Source organism: Tyto alba, unplaced genomic scaffold (assembly GCF_018691265.1).
Source record: "Tyto alba isolate M040663 unplaced genomic scaffold, T.alba_DEE_v4.0 Super-Scaffold_9, whole genome shotgun sequence".
NCBI lineage: Eukaryota > Metazoa > Chordata > Aves > Strigiformes > Tytonidae > Tyto > Tyto alba.
The window spans coordinates 36,283,073-36,300,393 of record NW_024881330.1 but is presented as its reverse complement, the minus strand read 5'-3'; the positions used below and the strand labels follow the sequence as shown (position 1 = coordinate 36,300,393).

The 17,321-nt window shown below is 51.3% G+C and overlaps 1 protein-coding gene across 1 annotated transcript; it reads right to left on the bottom strand.

Annotated features, from left to right (window-relative positions):
* Nucleotides 1–1,374: 1,374 nt before the first annotated feature.
* Nucleotides 1,375–9,031, bottom strand: PRDM14 (PR/SET domain 14). The gene is made up of 6 exons (XM_042786303.1): nucleotides 8,173–9,031; nucleotides 7,933–8,090; nucleotides 7,461–7,731; nucleotides 5,694–5,896; nucleotides 3,756–3,857; nucleotides 1,375–1,599 (listed from the first exon to the last, which is right to left on the bottom strand). The coding sequence occupies exons 1-6, from the start codon at nucleotides 9,029–9,031 to the stop codon at nucleotides 1,375–1,377; spliced, it is 1,818 nt and encodes a 605-aa protein (XP_042642237.1).
* Nucleotides 9,032–17,321: the final 8,290 nt, after the last annotated feature.

Below are 17,321 nucleotides of genomic sequence, written 5' to 3'. Positions count from 1 at the left end.
TTAATCAACCAGCTCTAGCAAGGGCTTCCATTATGCCTCCTGGATGCAATACACAGTCCCACGGATGCAGGGTGAGACTCTCACTTGGCACAGCCCCCTGCCCATGGCACTGGCCACTTGGTGAGAAGAGGCTTCTGCACCAGTTACAGCACTCCCCATACTCAGTGCTCCTTCAGCAGACTTTTTGCTAAGCCTTCACTGAGCTGAGATTTTGCATTGCCAAGGAATGCTGTTCATTAAGGTTCTTTACGATTCTGAAAATACTTTGCAAAAAAACCCAGGGTCTAATCACTTGTGGTTTTACACTGAAATTACTTTATCCATTGTAATATGCACTTGAGACAGTCCTGGCATTGTCTATCCTACACCTCAAACCTTCAAATTTAGGGTAGGAGAACGTTTCCCCCTTCCTAAACAGAGGTATCACAGAGCTGATTTTAAAACCTTTGTGCCTTAAGAACTAGTATGTGGTGCATTTTTAAAAGCATTCAGGAGTGACACTACAGCAGCCATCCTACATAGAGCCAGCAGGAGGAAGCAGAAGAGCCCAGCCTTCATGTCAGGACTCACCGCAAAGGCCCGCCTGGCCGGGACACCCTGGAGTGGCAAATTTCTAGACCAGAGATGGTTACAGGACAGAAGAGCCCAGTGGTGGGATCGTGCCTGCTCCTGGCCTGTGCTGAGCCCACAGTGCAGCGTCTCTACAAGGCCACTTGACTGTTTAGCAACCCACCTAAGAGCTCACTGGTGCTTAGGAATATCTTCACATGTGGTCCTCTAAAAGAATTAAATGCCCCTATGCTGGTCCAGCAGCTGGTACCTGAGGCAGTTCACATTTAAATAGAGTGTCATTAAAAGGCTTGCACATTAAGAGGAAGTAGACCCCATACCCGGTCATGCACCCAAATAAAACAAAAACGTTAAACTGGCTTTGGAAAATGCACTCGATCAAAACGTCCCTCACAGAAGCTTTGGTCCGGGCCGCACCCAGCAGCCCATAGACGTGGTGCATCGGAGGCACAGAAACACTCCTCACAGCAGTGTTCAGGCACAACACGTCCATGGGAGGTGAAATTCCCTCCTGCCTGTGTTTCTTTTTGTTGAAATTAGGGTATGGGAGTAGTGGAAGGGAAACATGGGGTAGTGCATGTTGGGACTTCAGCCCAGTGTGGCATCAGGGCACCCGAGCGAGATAAACTCCCATCCCCTGCACTCAGAATTTCCATTCTCAGCATCTGGGGACTGGACATAGCCAAAGAGTTGCTGCGGGAGTGGGTGTCTCCTCCCGTGGCGTGCACACAGCCACGCACAAACACACGCACATAGACCGGTACACACAGGAGCTAGTCCGGGACGCGTCCGCGGGGCTCTTCCCTAATGAGCAGCGTGAATCTTCATGTGGAAGTGGTAAGCCTCCTGCTCTGGGAAGTGCTGGCCACACACCGAGCAAGTGCAGCCCTTCTTGCTGTGCGTGCGGCGCACGTGGCTGTCGTGGGCAGCGTGTGAGGCGAAGGTTTTGCCGCAGTGCTTGCACTTGAAGGGCTTCTCCCCCGAATGCTGGCGGATGTGAGTGCGCAGGATGCTGGACGCTGTGAATGCCTGAAAGGGCAGGGATCCGAAACAAGGGAGAAGGAGTTTAAAGTACTCTGTTTTCACATATATAACCACCAGTTTCCGCTCACCCAGACCCTGTCAGAAGCACTGTACCTTGAAAATAAGTCCTCAAAATAGCTCGCATCCTCAGATAATTGGAGAAAAAATAAAAACTCTCAGCAACGAGAAACCAGAAGCTATCACTATACAGATGTGGCTGAGTCCATGGAGTTAGATTTAGCTTAGAGAAAGATTTCTGGCTAGAGACACCAGTAAATATCTTCTACGTGTCAAAGTATAAGAAGTCAATACTGTCCTAATTGGCTTTGCAGCTTTGGGAACCATAATGCAGGTTTTCCTTTCAAAGTTAAACCCTTTCATGTCCACATACACTGGCTTGGGATTCAGCTGGCAGAATTCATCTGTGCAGTCCAGCATCCATCTTTGGGGGTTTCATTTTCCCCCCTCCATCATACTCTGCTCTTCCTTCAGCCAGACCTTCCATCCCGTTTCACCCCCCACACACACTCAAGTAGCAAAGAGTGCACAATCACACTTTGTCCTCCTCCACTTGGGGGGAAAACCCTCTCACCAAGACTTGAGCAGGAATGTTGCAAAGTTGCCCATGTTTTCCCCATTTTTTCTTTTCCCAAGAGAGACACTTTCAGGCCCTTTGCTATTTGCAGACAATACAAAACAAATCCTCTTTAGAACTGTTATGTTGCTGAACCATCACAAGTAAGTTTTCACAGCATAAATCAATATATCTCAGGTACCTTTTTGCTAGGAACCTTAGAGCATGAACAGATCTGAGATTCCTACAGAAAAGTCCCTGGAGGTGTATATTAAGAGGGCCAAAGTGTGTTTGAGGGCCAGAATGGTGATCTTGGCCTAACACTTCTTTAATTTCATGATATCACCGAGATAGTGAACGAAGGGGCAGGGAAAGCAAAGCTGCCCCGGAGCACAGCCACTGTTAAAGGTAGAAGAGGCAAAGGGGAATCATGACTGCCTAGGAGGAGCGGGTGAGGGTGCTTTAAAATTGCCCCTGGTTTTCCAGACACAGAAATGATGGCTGTGTCCCAGGATAGCTGCATCCTGGCAGCCTGAGGACTAATGGTTTAATCTGATCCAATCTGCCACAGTCCTACCAGAACGGCTGGGGCTGATGAAGGGTCGCATGCATCCTAGAAACCTGTTCGCAGAGCAACCTTGTGAAGCTCTGCCATCTCTTCCTGTGATGGGAAGATTAAAGGATGACATTTCATCCTAAACTCTGCCTATAGATTTTTCAGGATGTCTGGGAGAGAAAAAATATAAGAGCCTAAAGGAGCTTCTTCTACGTTTTTTTTACTACAGAACACTTCAGTCACAAAACCTCTCTTTCTCTCCAAAATCAGGAGCACCTTACTACATGCTGATGGTGCTCCTGCATTGCACGGACACTCCATAGCACCCCTGGAGATCTACTGATATTGATCCAGCAGCAGCCTGTGCATCCACCCTCTCCCTGCTGGGAGAGCAGTCAGAGCTCTCACAAGGAGAGCTCACCTGAACCAACCCTGCTGTGAAGGGTAGTAACAGCCGAGCCCATTTCTGACCAATTTTGTATGCCCCTATTCATGTTCTTTTTCAAATGAAACCTCCACGCCCAGTTGCACATCCATGGCCCTGTTACTCCAAGGCAAGCGTGCACAAAGTCATATCGTGCAGGTTCAGCTTACGGGACAGATCTGTCTGCCGCACTCCCGAAGCAGTGTCAGTAACATAAAAAAACTACCTCTCTGATGAAAAAGGGGAATATTGGACCTAGCTGCATGTCTTGGATTGTATTTGAAATGCTCTCAACAAGCTTTCCTAGACCTTATCCCCACGGCAGCTCTCTGAGCTGGGGTGAAACACAAATTCCACATCGGATGGAGACCAGACCCTGTTTCTTCAGGCTCAGCCACCCCGTCACTTCAACTCACAGCTGTGCCCAGAATATACACTCACTTAGCTGGTTCCCAACTTAAATAGAAGGCATTTTCTTGGAAGAAAACAGAAAAGAAGCAGAAAAATTGAAAAAATGGAGGAGGAAAAGAGCCACCCCCTGTCAGGTGCAGTGCGACACTGAGCGCAGAAGAGGACGGACAGACGGATGTGCCAGGGTTTGGCCTTACCTTGTTGCAGTAGACACATTTGTAGGGGCGCTCCCCAGAGTGAACCCTCATGTGTTTGTTCAGGCTGGAGGACTGAGAAAAGCTCTTCCCACACACTGAGCACTGGGAAAAAAAAAAAATAAAAAAAGGATAAAGTTAAAAGGAAGCACACAAGCGTAGCTAAAAAGAAAAATTAAGTACGTGGATGATGTGTGCATGTATTTTCCTACATGTATTTATGTATATTTGTGTATAGGCATATATCTATATATGTGTATTTATGCATAGACAAGCACAGTAGTAATTTAAGCAGTAACAATTTGAAATAAAGTTAGAATTTTAATCTGGTTTTAAAAACAGATAAGTTATTAAAAAAAAAAAAAAAAGAAGAAAAATAATGCAAAATTTCAAAGCTTTTGTGTGTGTGTGTGGTTAAAATTGCTTCATTAAAAATCATCCCTTCAGAACATGAACAGAAAATACTGACTTTCAGTAATCAAAATCTGAAAATTTCTGCAAAATCACCACTTTTCTTCAAAAGGTAAATCAAGTTCCAGTTGCCATTTTTAATTTTTACTCAAAAGATAAACTTCCCCCCCCCCCAAAAAAATCTTAAGGGAAATCCTAAAATAATAGCCATTTGTCAGAAATGGTGAACCAGTGAGAGCCCTTAGCTTACAGCGTGGTCTGGCAGAAGTGCCTTTTCCTGGGGAGTGAAACAAGCGGCGCTTCATCCTCCCACCCACGGAGCTGCCGCGCGAGCAGCCACGGGGCAAAACCCCGGTCAGAGGGGGCTGAAGTCACTCGGGAGACTTGCATGGATTCAGGGCAATTTGTATGAGCCCCAGAATAATTTCCCCCCTACAATAATTTGAAAGAAATTATCCTTCATATGTTCAAAATAAACTAAGCTATGATTGATCTTGAAATAAGATTTTTTTTTTTTACTGACACATTTGACACCTTTGATTTTTGAGTTGATCTGTTCTCATATAAATGCAATATATTCAGAAGAGGTTTATCTTACTGCTGTTCTAAATTATTTCTTTTGTATGTATTCCAAAATAAATGTGAAAGGAAAAGGGAAAAAAGGAAAAGGAAAAAAAGGAAAATGAAAAAAAGGAAAGGGTAAGAAATTATTTTTAATACCTCATATTTAATAGAATAATATTTTTCATCCGTTACTAAATCAATGCAAAATTCTGACATTGTAATATTGCTGACTTAGTTATAAAACCTTTTCCTGAAAAAATCACTTTCTTTCAGGGTGATCTATAAAATGGGTATTTGGAGAATTTTCAGGACTGATTAAACTGTGCCATTTCAAACACTGGAACTTGCCCTTCCCAAGCCTTTAGAGAAAGTCCAATTTTCCACTCCCAGTGTTCCTAGAGAAAAAACTGATGCTGCAGAGAGGCGTTTGGTGGAGATGAGGAAAGTATCTCAGCAAAGATTTGTTTTCATCAATTGAAAACCTGCTCCACGTCGAATACAAAACTTTCAACTCCTGTTTCAGCCAACAGCCACAGATGCCTGTCAGTTCCCAGACTGAAGCCAGGGATGGGAGGATAGGAGACATCGTTTCTCCTGATCCTGGACAAGCGGAGCCCCTTCAGACACAATTCAGTCCCACAGTGTGTAAGAAAAGTAGCAAATCCCACATGCCAACACCCTAAAAGCCCAAGGGAAATACTGTTTCCTTGCAAAAACTCTCACCGAGACTGTGGGGTTTATTTTCCCGATATAAACTCAGCAGATATCTTCAACTGAGCTCTGCTGCACAAGACAAACTCTTCCTGTACAGGCAGAGCAGTCCCACCAGCGAGCTGCCAGGGGAACTGGAGAAGGGGGAACAACATCGGCATGCTACCTCTCCTAAAAAAACCCAAGACTCCTTAACTAGCCCCCCCACCCCCCCCAAAAAAAAAAAAAGCCGGAGAGACCCAGGAGCAGACTCACCTTGTGAGGTCTGTGCTTTTCGTGAACGTGGAGAACATGGATCCTCAGCCTGTCTCTTTTTTCAAAGGATCGGCTGCAAAGGTGACAAGGAAATTTGCGGTCCCCCTGGTCCACGCAGCGAGTGTACTTGAGGTGCTTGTCCCGGTAGTACTTGTAGGCAAAAACCTTGCCGCAGCGCTCACACTTGAAGCTCTCCCCGGCTTCTGTACGGCAGAAAGGAAAGTGCCACCCCTGCGTTACACCGCAGCAAAACGGGCTCACTTCGGATCTGCTGCCTTGTCAGAGCTGGGACCCAACCCCCAATTTTTAAGCGTCCGGGAGGGTAATAACGGTAAAGGGATTCTGGCACTACAATTAACAAAACACACGTCGGATCTCTTGAGGGTTCGCACTGCTCCACTTGCCTTTCTAACGGAGGGAAACAAATTTAGAGAGTCCACAGCCTGAGGAAATCATTGGTTTTAGCTACTGACTTCAGCAAAGACAGGATTTCTTTCATCCTTGTACCTCCATGAACAGCGAACGAATGGGAAAAACCAACACAGTCTCCCACGTAAAAGCGTCTCCCCACACGGCAAGGTAGCCAGGTATTTATTGTCAATTTTGTCCGTAAATTTTACCTCCCATCCCCAAAAGAAAAAATAATTTGCACGTCTTTTCTATCGTTTTCAAAATACTACCGAACAAAAACACGTTTATTTGGTTTTCTTTTGTATTTCAAACCGTTCTTAACCGCTGACTTTAGGAACAACACGGGCTATTTTTCAAACGTTTACACATCCTTTTCTGTCTTAAATAAAAGTCACTTGGGCTTAAGCCTTCAAATGAAATGAACAATTTATCAGCTGTCGGAACCAGGCACCTTAAGACAACAGCTACAAAAATTTCCACGCCAAATTTCCACGCCAGTTGGCTGCTTCTCCCCCTCCCTGCTGCACCCGTCCCCCCGTCCCTCACCCGCTCCACCTTTCCCTGCACTGGCACAACTCTGTTTTCTCCGCGGATGAGCTTGGCTTATGAGAACACGTCCTGCTTTCTGCACATTCTCAGCAAAACTACTCCGGGAGTAAGTGCATTTGGCATTTCTTCTGCAGGCAATATCAGCGTTATATCGGATCGCAACGACTTCAGCCTGCCCCATAGACTTGGGCGTGTTAATTGCTTGGAAAATGTTACGGCGTCAGGTATGTGCAATCGTCGGATAAAACAGGACCAAACGAGGAACGACCCCAAAAAGCCCCTTCTCCTCCCCAAACGGGATCCCCACACACACACCCCCCCGCTTCGAACAACGGCGCTGCGGAGCCGAGGAAAGCTCGGCCCAGCCCCACCAGATGTTTTACAGTCGCCAGATGAACACTTGGAACTCCCCAAGGGGACGCGAGCCGGGAGCAAAGGCTGCGGGGGCACAGAGGGGGTGCCTCTGGCTCCGGGCTGGCAGCAGCCCTCGGTGCAATGCCCGGGGCTCCCCGGTGCCCAGGGGAAGCTGCAGCTCCGGGGGTGCTGGAGGCTGCAAGGGAAGGGGGGGGGGGGGGGGGGGCCGGCACCCCAGAGCATCCCCGCGGCAGGGCCGGCCACCCCGCCGCCGGCTCACCGCAGCGATTGGGAAACACTGAAAGTACAACACAGCTGGAAAAACCAACCAAACCCCAAAGGTGATGCCTGAATTCCTTTACCTCCCCCCCTCCACGCGAATCTAATCCCGGCCAGGCGCAGGGCCGCGGGAACAAGGGGCAGTGCCCCTCGAGGGCTGGCTGGCAGGCTCACCTTCGGGGTGCTGCGGGGGTCTCTTCCCCTCCGGCATGCCCTTCAGGCTGATGGGGATGCCCAGGAACTTCACGTAGCAATCGCCGTACCACACCAGCAGCTCCTGCGTGGGTAAGATTTCCTTGCAGCTCTCGTAGAAGATTTGCCCCTGGCACTGGATAGCCGTCAAATTCTGCTCCTCGGGGAACCTGGCGCAGTTCACCAGAGACATCCAGTTGCCAGAGGCGCCCTTCCCGTCTATGAAGTGGCTCAGGCGGCCGTATTCGAAGATCTGGAGGGCAGGGAGAACCGGATCAGGGTCCACCGACCCTTCCCGCACACGTCCCGCTCGCACCAATCCCACCACCCGCACCGGGCCGAGCCCCTCTTGCAGGCTACGGGAGAGGGAAGCCCGAAACCCTCGCCCCGGCCCCGTTTCGGGGGTGAAGTGGGGGGGGGGGGGGGGGGGAGAGGCCGGCGGTTCCTCCACTACCTCCCACATCAGCGAGTTGTCGTCGTAAGTCTTGATCTCGCTGGTGTTGACCACTCTGCCTTGGAAAGGGCCGAAGCGGACTCCTTTGGGGATGGGCTCCGTGCAGATGACCCCGAGCCGAGACACGTCCCCGTACGCCATCCGCAGCACCGAGAGCCCTGCGGGGGACAGGGCGCGCTGAGCGCGGCGCGGCCGCGGGCGGGCGCGGAGGGGGGCGCGCAGCCTGCGCCGGGGCCCTACCTTCGGGCAGCTGCAGCGAGTCCCTGTCGAGCAGCGGGGCGGAGGAGTCCGCGGCACCTGCAGAAGAAGGACACACACACACACCCCACACCCCCCCCCCATCTTCCTCAGCCCGGCGCCGGCCGTGCCGGTGCAGCGGGGCAAAAGCTGTGGGTTCGTAACGCAAGAGATAAACAGCGGGGAAGGGGAAACCCGAGGTGGCCCCGGCGATGCCCGGGGAAGCCTGGCTGCCACCGCCCCTCTTGGAGGACCGTCCCCAAACCCCACCCGCACACCCCAAACCCGACCGTGCCCCCCGGTGCCCCCCCCCAAGCCGGCAGCCCCTTGCGCACACACCGGGCGCCCCCTTACCCGGGCTGGCGGGCGGGATGGCGTGGAGGCTGCCGGCCGGCTGGCTGCCCCGCAGCGGCCCGTACAGCACCGCGTTCAGCTCCTCCTCGGTGAAGTGGTACCGGTAGCTCTGCCCCGCCGGCCCGCCGGCCCCCGGGCTGCGGGCAGCCCTGCGGGGGGGGCTGGGGCAGGGCGCCGTGGGCGAGCCCGTGGGCCTGGGGGAGAAGGGGGTCGGCGGCTTGGCGTAGAGGGGCAGGGGGAGGCCGGAGAAAGGCTCGGCGGGCAGGGGGAGCGGGTGGCTCAGGAAAGCGGGGACCCTGCTGTAGCTGAAGGGGGGCAGAGGCGGGGAGGCGGGGGGGACAAACCCGCCCAGGGATTTCAAGGGCTGGAAGAAGTCGGGGGCCTCCTCGAAGTACTGGGCGGCAGGAGGGGGGAAGGAGGGGTGGTAGGCAGCGAGGCTGGCGGGGCTCATCCCGAGAGAATCTCCGCCGTCTCCGGGGGCCCACTCGCCGGCCAGGGACAGAGCCATGTCGGGCCGGGCCCGGGAGGGAGGGAGGGAGGGAGCGGAGCGCTGACACCGGCTGCTGCGCAGCGGGATGGAGGAGCGGGAACCGCCGCTCGCTGCCCGGCGCCGTCGGGGCGAGGGGGCCGGCACCCCGCGGCTATATGGGCCCGGGGAGAGGAGGGAGGGAGGGAGGGAGGGAGGGAGGGAGGGAGGGAGGGAGGGAGGGAAGGAGGGAAGGGAGTGGGGGAGGCGGCCCGCCCCGGGGGTCGGCGGGGGGGGGGGGGGGGCTGCCCCGACCGTCGCCCCTACCCCAGGGCGGAGCCGCCGCTACTCCCGGAGAGGCCGGGCCGCCCCCCTCCACGTCGAGGCCGGAGAGGGCGATGGGGGGGACCCCCCCCCCCCCCCCCCCCCCCCACCTCCCGGACCCACCTCCGCTGCCGCCGGCTCTGCCCTCCGCCTCTCCGAGCCCCGGCCGCCGCCCGCGTGGGCTCTGTCTCCCCCCCGAGCACCCCACGCACCCCCCACTGCGGTAGGTAAGCGCCGTGCCAGCGGACCTCCGCGCTCCCCAGCGGGTCCCACAGCCCTAGGCACAGTGTCTCGGGGGTTGCAGGTGTGGGGTTTGGATATGACAAGTCAAACACCCCCCCACACACTCCCCCCCCCCCCCCCCCCCTCCCAACCCCCGGTGACCTGGACACACAGCAGCACGCTCCCAGCCGCTGTGGGTTTCACGGGCGTTGCGGAGGTGATTTTGCTTTACCTTGGGGGCTGCCTGTTGGGTGCCTGGCAGGACACTGGGCTCCTGCTGGGGTTTCCCAGGATCCATGACCAGGCTTGTGCCAGGACTTGCCCAAAATGGGACCAGGGGGAAGACATCTGGCCATTGCCCCCTGCAGAGGTGCTGGGTGATCCCCCTTCTGCAAGGTTTCATCTGGATTTTTTTGTGGGGTTTCTCCTTCTCATCTCCCCTTCCTCCCGGGTGGCTACATGCCGCAATTGCTGTAAAAGGGGGACCTGGAAGGGGGCTGCAGGCTCCCAGGCTCCCAGGCATGCACCCTGCCGTTGCAGGATGTCATCCCTGATGGTGCAGGGAGCTGGAGAAATCCTTTAGTCCAGGGCAAAACTCCATACAGGATGGGTTACTGCAGAGCCCCGCCTTGGGTCGCTCATTCCCTGCCAGTGTCCAGCCTGGGTGACACTGCACACGCAGGCAGGGAGGGAAGGGACTGTGCAGGGTGGGCTCGGGGACTTGCACCCATGGGTGCCTCTCCGAGCAAGGCAGCAGTGGGGCCTCCTGGGGCACAGCGCAGCACGAGCCAAACTGCACACAGACACAGCCGGAGTGGGGGGCAAACACAGCCAGGTCTGTTGCCCAGAGGTTCAGATGCCATTTGAATGGTTATGGTGTACTATAAAAATGAATTAACATAGCTGCATGTGATCTTCTGTAAAACATGGCCTTTGGCCCCAAGAAGGGATGTGTCTGGAATCACCTGAAGCAGCCTCAGACAGAGAGACCGTGGCTCCAGACACAGCCGCTGGCAGTTCTTGACCAGAGGTGAAGCCATCCCTCCAGTCCTTATTTCTCTTCTAGCCTGAGTGAAGTACCCTGAAATAGCGTTTGAAAAAGAATCACCAGCTGCCTGAGGGAATGGGGGTGTTCAGAGCATAGGACCTGGCACTGTAATTCCTCACTACCAAAAGCTTCAATTTGGAACATCCCCTTGTTTGTTTTTTTTGTTTTTTTTTTTTTTTTTTTTTCTTCCCCCCCCTCAGGACACCAACAGTAAGACCAGCACAAGCACCCAGCACCACCAAGGCGCTGATCAGAACCCATCAGGCTCTCCCAGCTCCCAAGACTTGTCCCCAACCTTGAGTTTGAACATTTATGTACTTTGCATTAAATGTATTGGGCTAATTCTCTCACCTTCAACCTCATTCTCCATCCTAACCTCTGTTTGCAAGACAAAAGTACTGAATACACCAGGGACAGCCAATATGCACAGGATGCTTAGGGAGAAGGTCGGAATGCAGACTTCTGAAACTTGTTTAAGATAGTCCCTCAGCTTAAATAGCCTGATTTTTTTGGTAGTTGTTATCTGTCTTTTTTTAAACTGTCTGTGTTGTTCCAAACCTTTGTTATTTGTAAAACAGAATTGAGGCTGTATTGCTTTAGGAAACAGTTTCAGGTAGGCAGTTTAATATGGTTTTTTGAGTGCAACATCAGTAGCATAAAGGTAGTGCCAGCATTAATCAGATTTACGGGAATAAGCATTTGAGCTCTGATTGCACAGAAAAGTTTGAGTTATCCTCAGAAATTAAGTGTTGCCAGATAATCTGGAATCCTTTGGCTACCCTGTGTCCAGGTACCACAGCACAGGAAAAGGGGCTTGTGGAGGAGACATGCTCACATTGGAGATTCAGGAGAAATGAAGACCATCAAAAATAACTTGAGATTTTGAAATTCTTGTCATTAGTTAAATTGTCGATATGCCAAGAAATAAAAGTATTTCTTTTTCTAGAAGCCTGGTGACACAGACAGAGCCCAGGAGAAGAAAAGGGCTTTAGGCACCTTTGTCACTATATTGCAGATAATCTTCAGGGGCTTTCATCCCCTAAGAGGTTACAGGCATTTATTGCATTAAAAAAGAGAGATGTGGGGGGAGCAGAAGTGCAGGCCTGCAGAGCCACCTCCAGCAGACAGGCCAGCCCCACGGCCAGCCCCACAGCCAGCCCCATCTCTGCGGCCCCCGGTTCTCCAGGGCTGCACCCAAAACAAGCCGGGGTTTGGTTTTGCTCACCACGGCAGGGAAACAGCTCTGTAAAAATAAAATCAACTTCGAGGTGCTAGTCCACATGTATGTCTTCAGCCTGGCCAGGGAAATAGCTTGCCTCTTCTGTCTGTGAAAAAGAGGAGCAGAGAGAAACTCCGATTCACTTTGGGGGGAAATCTCTGGCCCACACACACTCTGGCCAGGCAGGCACCCCTAGGTGCAGAGCACCCCTGCTGCCAGCAGCGGGGGGCGGGGGGGAGCATCACATGAAGGGAAAATTCACTCTGAAATGATGGCTACAAAAAGAAAAGCCTTGAAGCAAGCCCTGGGGACTCCCTAACTGCCACCAGGAGCGGCTCCCATGGCTCCCCCGGCTCCCACCCCACTCCGCTGGTATTTAGCACCTCGCTCAGTGGCACCTTGTAGATGTCCCCCAAGCCAGAGCCACCCGCCCAGAGCACAGAGCCCTCCCACCTTCGCCCACCAGCAGTGTACCTGTGCCTCCAACATTTGCCTTTTTTGGCTGTTGAAGTGACGCCCAGGTTTTCCTTTGGAACTTTCTTATGATTTTATGGCTCGTTACACAGTAATCACAGCAGTCTACCTGCCTCCCTCCCCCAGGTTTGCGGGTATTCCTTCTCCACAGTGACGTGGAGATGCGTATTAAAGACAAGCACCGAGTGACATCCCTGCAGGCTGCTTGCACACCATTCAGTCGCCTAAAAGTGGCCTGACACAGATCTCATCTCCCTGGATTGATCCAGATTTCTTGATCCAAAAAACCACGTCCTCTCGGTTTAGACACAAGCTCTTCATCACGACTCTTACTCCCACTCTACCTCTTCCTTACTCCAGACTGCCCAGCTTCTCACCTGTGGGCTCCCTGGGGCCCAGCACTTACACTGACAACCACTGCAGCGTGAATGTGTGAATCCCAGTCACAGCACTAGATGCTGTCGTGGAAATGACCCGAATTACAATTTAGATCAGGTCAGAGCAGAAGCAGTCCATTGCTATGGGTATAGAAAAGGACGGGGAGCAGCAGAGCAACAGCCTCTGCTGATGTGGACTATTAAAAAAAGGGAAATCAAATATTAAAGTGCTTCCACTTTCCTTTTCCAGTACTACTTGTATCTTTACATAGAGCAGCATTTTGATGATGTCATCATTAGCTCAGTGACTTCACTAAAGCAATCCATGGCTCTCATTCCATTCTAAATACACTGAGAATAGACAAATAATTGAAAAATACATGCACGAGAAAAAGTTGGAGCAAGCCAATCTAAAATTTGGAGCAAACCAAACCTATCATATAGCTGCAATCCTCCCCCCTTGGTGGGGTACATGAACTGGGGCAGGAATCTCTTGGTCTTGTTGGCTCTCAAAGCCACTTTGCCAGCAGTTTGCAGGGGACTGGGTAAGCTACTCTGGCCAGGTTCACCATGGATCCTTCCTGAGTAGTTGTAGTACAATTCATGTGAGGTGATGAAGTGAGCTGTAGCCTGAAACTGAGGTGGGAGAGACGTTTTGGGAGCAAAAGGAGAGTCTCACCACCTCTCCTGCCCTGTCTTCCCAGGAACAACTCCCAGGGAGAAATCCCTGGGCACATCACAGGAGCCAGAGGAAACCCACCTCGCCAGCTCTGGGGCTGGGGGGTGGCTCAGCGTCAACTGATTGACCCCCACTTTCTTCATCCTTAAATATCTCAGTCGGTGGCGGTTGAGTAGTTCATTTAGTGCATATTCAGTATGAACTGAAACATTTAAAGCAAAGTTCCTGCTGCCCTGGTGAATGAGCCTGACCTCTGGCTTTCTGGCAGAAGGAGGGTCTGAATGTTATCTCAGCCCCTTCCCCTGCACGCAGCCCCCTTCACCGCTGAGCGCTGCCACGCTTAGTGACTAACTTCAGGGGAGGCGGGGGGGAAACACCATGTTGGATGGCACTGAACCTGCCACCTGGCCCGTCCCCTGTGCCCAAACTGTTGTTCTTAAAGCCAGAATCTTGTCATGATCCCCAGAAGGGTTGCACCTCCTCAGGGGAAGAGAAAGTAAAAAAGCCACATCTCTCATTGGATCAGGGAATTATCTGAGCATCCTTGGACACACAGACCTCTCGTGCCACTGACGATCATACTGGCTGACCCTGGGTTGTCCTGCCCAGCCATCCCTTGTGCACAGGCAGGGTGGTATGCATTTGTTTAATGACAGCAGCCACAGGAGATAACACATTTCTACTGGATACGTTATTTGCAGACTCAGATGACTCATCCCCATAACTCACCAATTTCCTCTGTGCTACTTGGTTCCACTACTCAGCTTTATCAGGTTTAAATCTCTGTAAATCGAGGCTATTCCTTTGCAACTGCGCATTTCCCTTTCTACCCAATTCTTCACAACTTTGAAAGTTCTAACTGCACAGAGCTCAGCCTTAGCCTGATTCTCCCAGTTTCTCTCCGGTTTTGTAGCCAACATTGTTTATCCATTTGATAGGTGGAAGTGATCTGTTACTTACAGGAGGGAGGTCTTGTACACACTATGCTAAAACCTTCTCTTCATCCCTCACACTACAAATGTGGATCACCTTGCCTTCAGCTTCAACCATTTACAAGTTTTATTGTCCTTCTAATGTTCTATAAACTTTTATTTTCCAATCCACCTGTTCCAATTAACCCAAAGATTTACTAGCACTGCTCCTGTTTGGGTGCCTCCAAAATGGTCTATGGGCATACACATAGTGTTAGTGCATAATGGGAGCACTGGATGCCTCCCTAATGCTCTGGAAGTTTGCTTACAAACTTCACACTATGGGCACACTAGCAAAGGGTTGGTCTCCCATCCCATAAGGACTATATCCATCTAATCTCAGGAATACTTGTAACTTGGCCAGATCTTGCTGGCTGCAGAACTGCTAAGGGCTGTTAGAAGCAGCTGCCTCCTCCAGCAGCCCCAGTCCAGGAGCCTCCTGCCCAGGGTCCCTGACCAGGCTGGGGGATGCCGTTGCCACTTTCCCGTTTGCGGGTTTGCCTGTCAGTGAAGCTGAGCACAAATCCCAGAGACACACAGACACGGGGCACGCGCACAGGGTGGAGAGGGCAGTGTATGCACACAAGGAGCTGGAGCTGCCTTTGGCAGCAGTGGTGCTTCCTCTGATTGTCTGGGTCCCATTTTTACTCTTTCAAGGGAAACAAAGTTAAGTCAGAGGGAGCCCATGGCATCTGTATTCTCATCCAGGGAGTACAAAGCTGAGACCATGGCAAAGGGGTAAGAGAAGAGGTTCGGGCATCCCCAAAAAGACTTAATCCCCTCAAAACAATCAACTGCATGCTTTTCATCCCCAAGGCAACTATCCAGAACCAGAGACTAAGGGGAAGGAGACAGGACACATGAGGGGGTCCCTCCTGGTCACACTGTCTAGGATGAGCCCACTGTGCTGGCTGGAGTTGGGGTCATTAGCAGTGGTACCAAAGGAGACTCAGACTGGAACCAGGGATGTGGAAAGGTTAATGGGGTTAGTCACACCACCTGTGTGTTTAAATGCTGGAGTGATCTATTTTGTAGCTGAGAGATGTCCCAAGTGTCTGTCCCTAAGTGGCACGGACATCAATGTCCAGCTCTCAAGCACCACGGTCTGTACAGGTTCATTGTCACTGTAATTCCAACCCGGACCTTTCCCAACCCACCTCTCCTTTATCAATTTGTGATCGTTCATTCTTCCTTCTTTTAGCAGGCTAAAGAGAGGGAACTCTTAGTGGGACTTTGGACTGGCCTGTATTAAAAGCTGGGATTCGGCAGCCCCTGGACTCTGCAGGAAGATTTCAGAATTAGGGATTTCAGAAGGTCCTGTACCTTTCCAAGCAATGCTGGGGGCTCAGCAGGGAACAGCCCATGGTCCTCCCAAGCGAAGCAGGACGTGTGAATCCCAGTCACGGCACCAGATGCTGTCACAGAAATAACCCAAATTGCAATTTAGATCACGTCAAAAGCAGAAGTAACTTATTGCTACAGCTATAGGAGAGGACAGGAAGCATCCGAGTGACAGCCTCTGCTGATGGGAACCCTGTCCCTGGAGAGCGGGCACCTGGAGATGCTGTGCCACAGACAGGTAAAAGAGGACACAAATTGTATGTACCTGTTACGTGCCCAAGGCCACAGAACCACTCACGGCTGCTCTGGATTCAGCGCAAGAACTAATTCTGCCTCTTTCAGTACAAGAACTAATTCATCGTGAATGTTTCACCATGATTGCCATTTCAGGAAACAGGGCGAGAGTTTGATCGAGAGGCCCACTCAGGCTGTAACTTAGCACCTCTACTTCCACTCTGGAGTCCAAACGGCCAAGGCAGAGGGCAGATCCCCCTGGCTGCCCTCTTCCCTCACCGCAGCCCGAGCCCAAGCACACGCAGCATCCTCCCACACTGGGTACCACACGTGGAGAACCAGCATAAGCAGCGAGCAACAAGCTGGGGAGCAATTCAAAGCCTCCGGGCATCCCTCTTCCATCCCTGTGAAAAGTCCGGTCTGCAAGACTCAGCATATGGTTTACCACGAGAAGGACCGTCAAAAGGCAGTGTGACTTTTTGTCTCTTTTGTCACGATGTCAGAAGAACTTGGCTGTACGTTACATGGGCTGGCCTCTGTCAGCAAAGCCTGATCCAGAAAGTAAAAGGCAGCACTTCTCTTTTGTAAAGTCAATTACATCAGAGGTCATCATTAGCTCGTCATACTCGGACTGATGCCAGGAGTTTTAGTTAAAACTACTGCCAAGAATTTTCCATTTATTTTTATTATTAATAAATTATAAGGGGATAATCATGCTCAAAGGCAAGCTTCTGGTAGGAAACATTTTTCCTCTTACTATACACAGATGTTTTCTCTGCTTGTTTCTGACCTCACACTGGGAAGACACCACCCTTCCTTGCTTTCCTTAACATGGTGGTATTTTCCTCATATCCAAGGAGCACGATCATTTTGAAGCCAGGAGAACTGCAGGATAAGCCTTGTTGTTTTTCTAGGAATGGCGAAAGGTTAACAATATTTGGAGGTCTTTAAAATAACTTTAGCTGCTAAAATTTTTAACATAAATAGCTTTTCTCCCTCATCCATTTCTCAGAGAGCGCAGAAGACCATTTGGATAAACAAGCATTCTTGTAGCTGCTTTTTTATTTTTTAATTTAAATTGACCAACCAAGTATTTCCAACGGTCTTAAATGAACCAGGTGGGGTGGCAAGGAGAAGCAGATGTAACTCTCCTGGGTCCCACTTCACACTGCTGGAGGCTGGCCTCTGCTGAAACCGTCATGAAAGATGCCCTTTTTATCCTGACTGTGATATAAAAAAGTACTCATAATGAACTGGTTCCGTACTAAGCTATATGATGATAATTTTCAATTAATATAGCCCTATAAAGATAAAAGGCTTTGGGAGTAACGACTAGTCGGAATATATAAAAGCCTTCAACACAGAAAGCCTGCTGTCCGCTTTAAAACCTGCTGATTCACCTCCCCTCTAGTGCTTTAGTACTGCATCTTACACCCTTCGGTG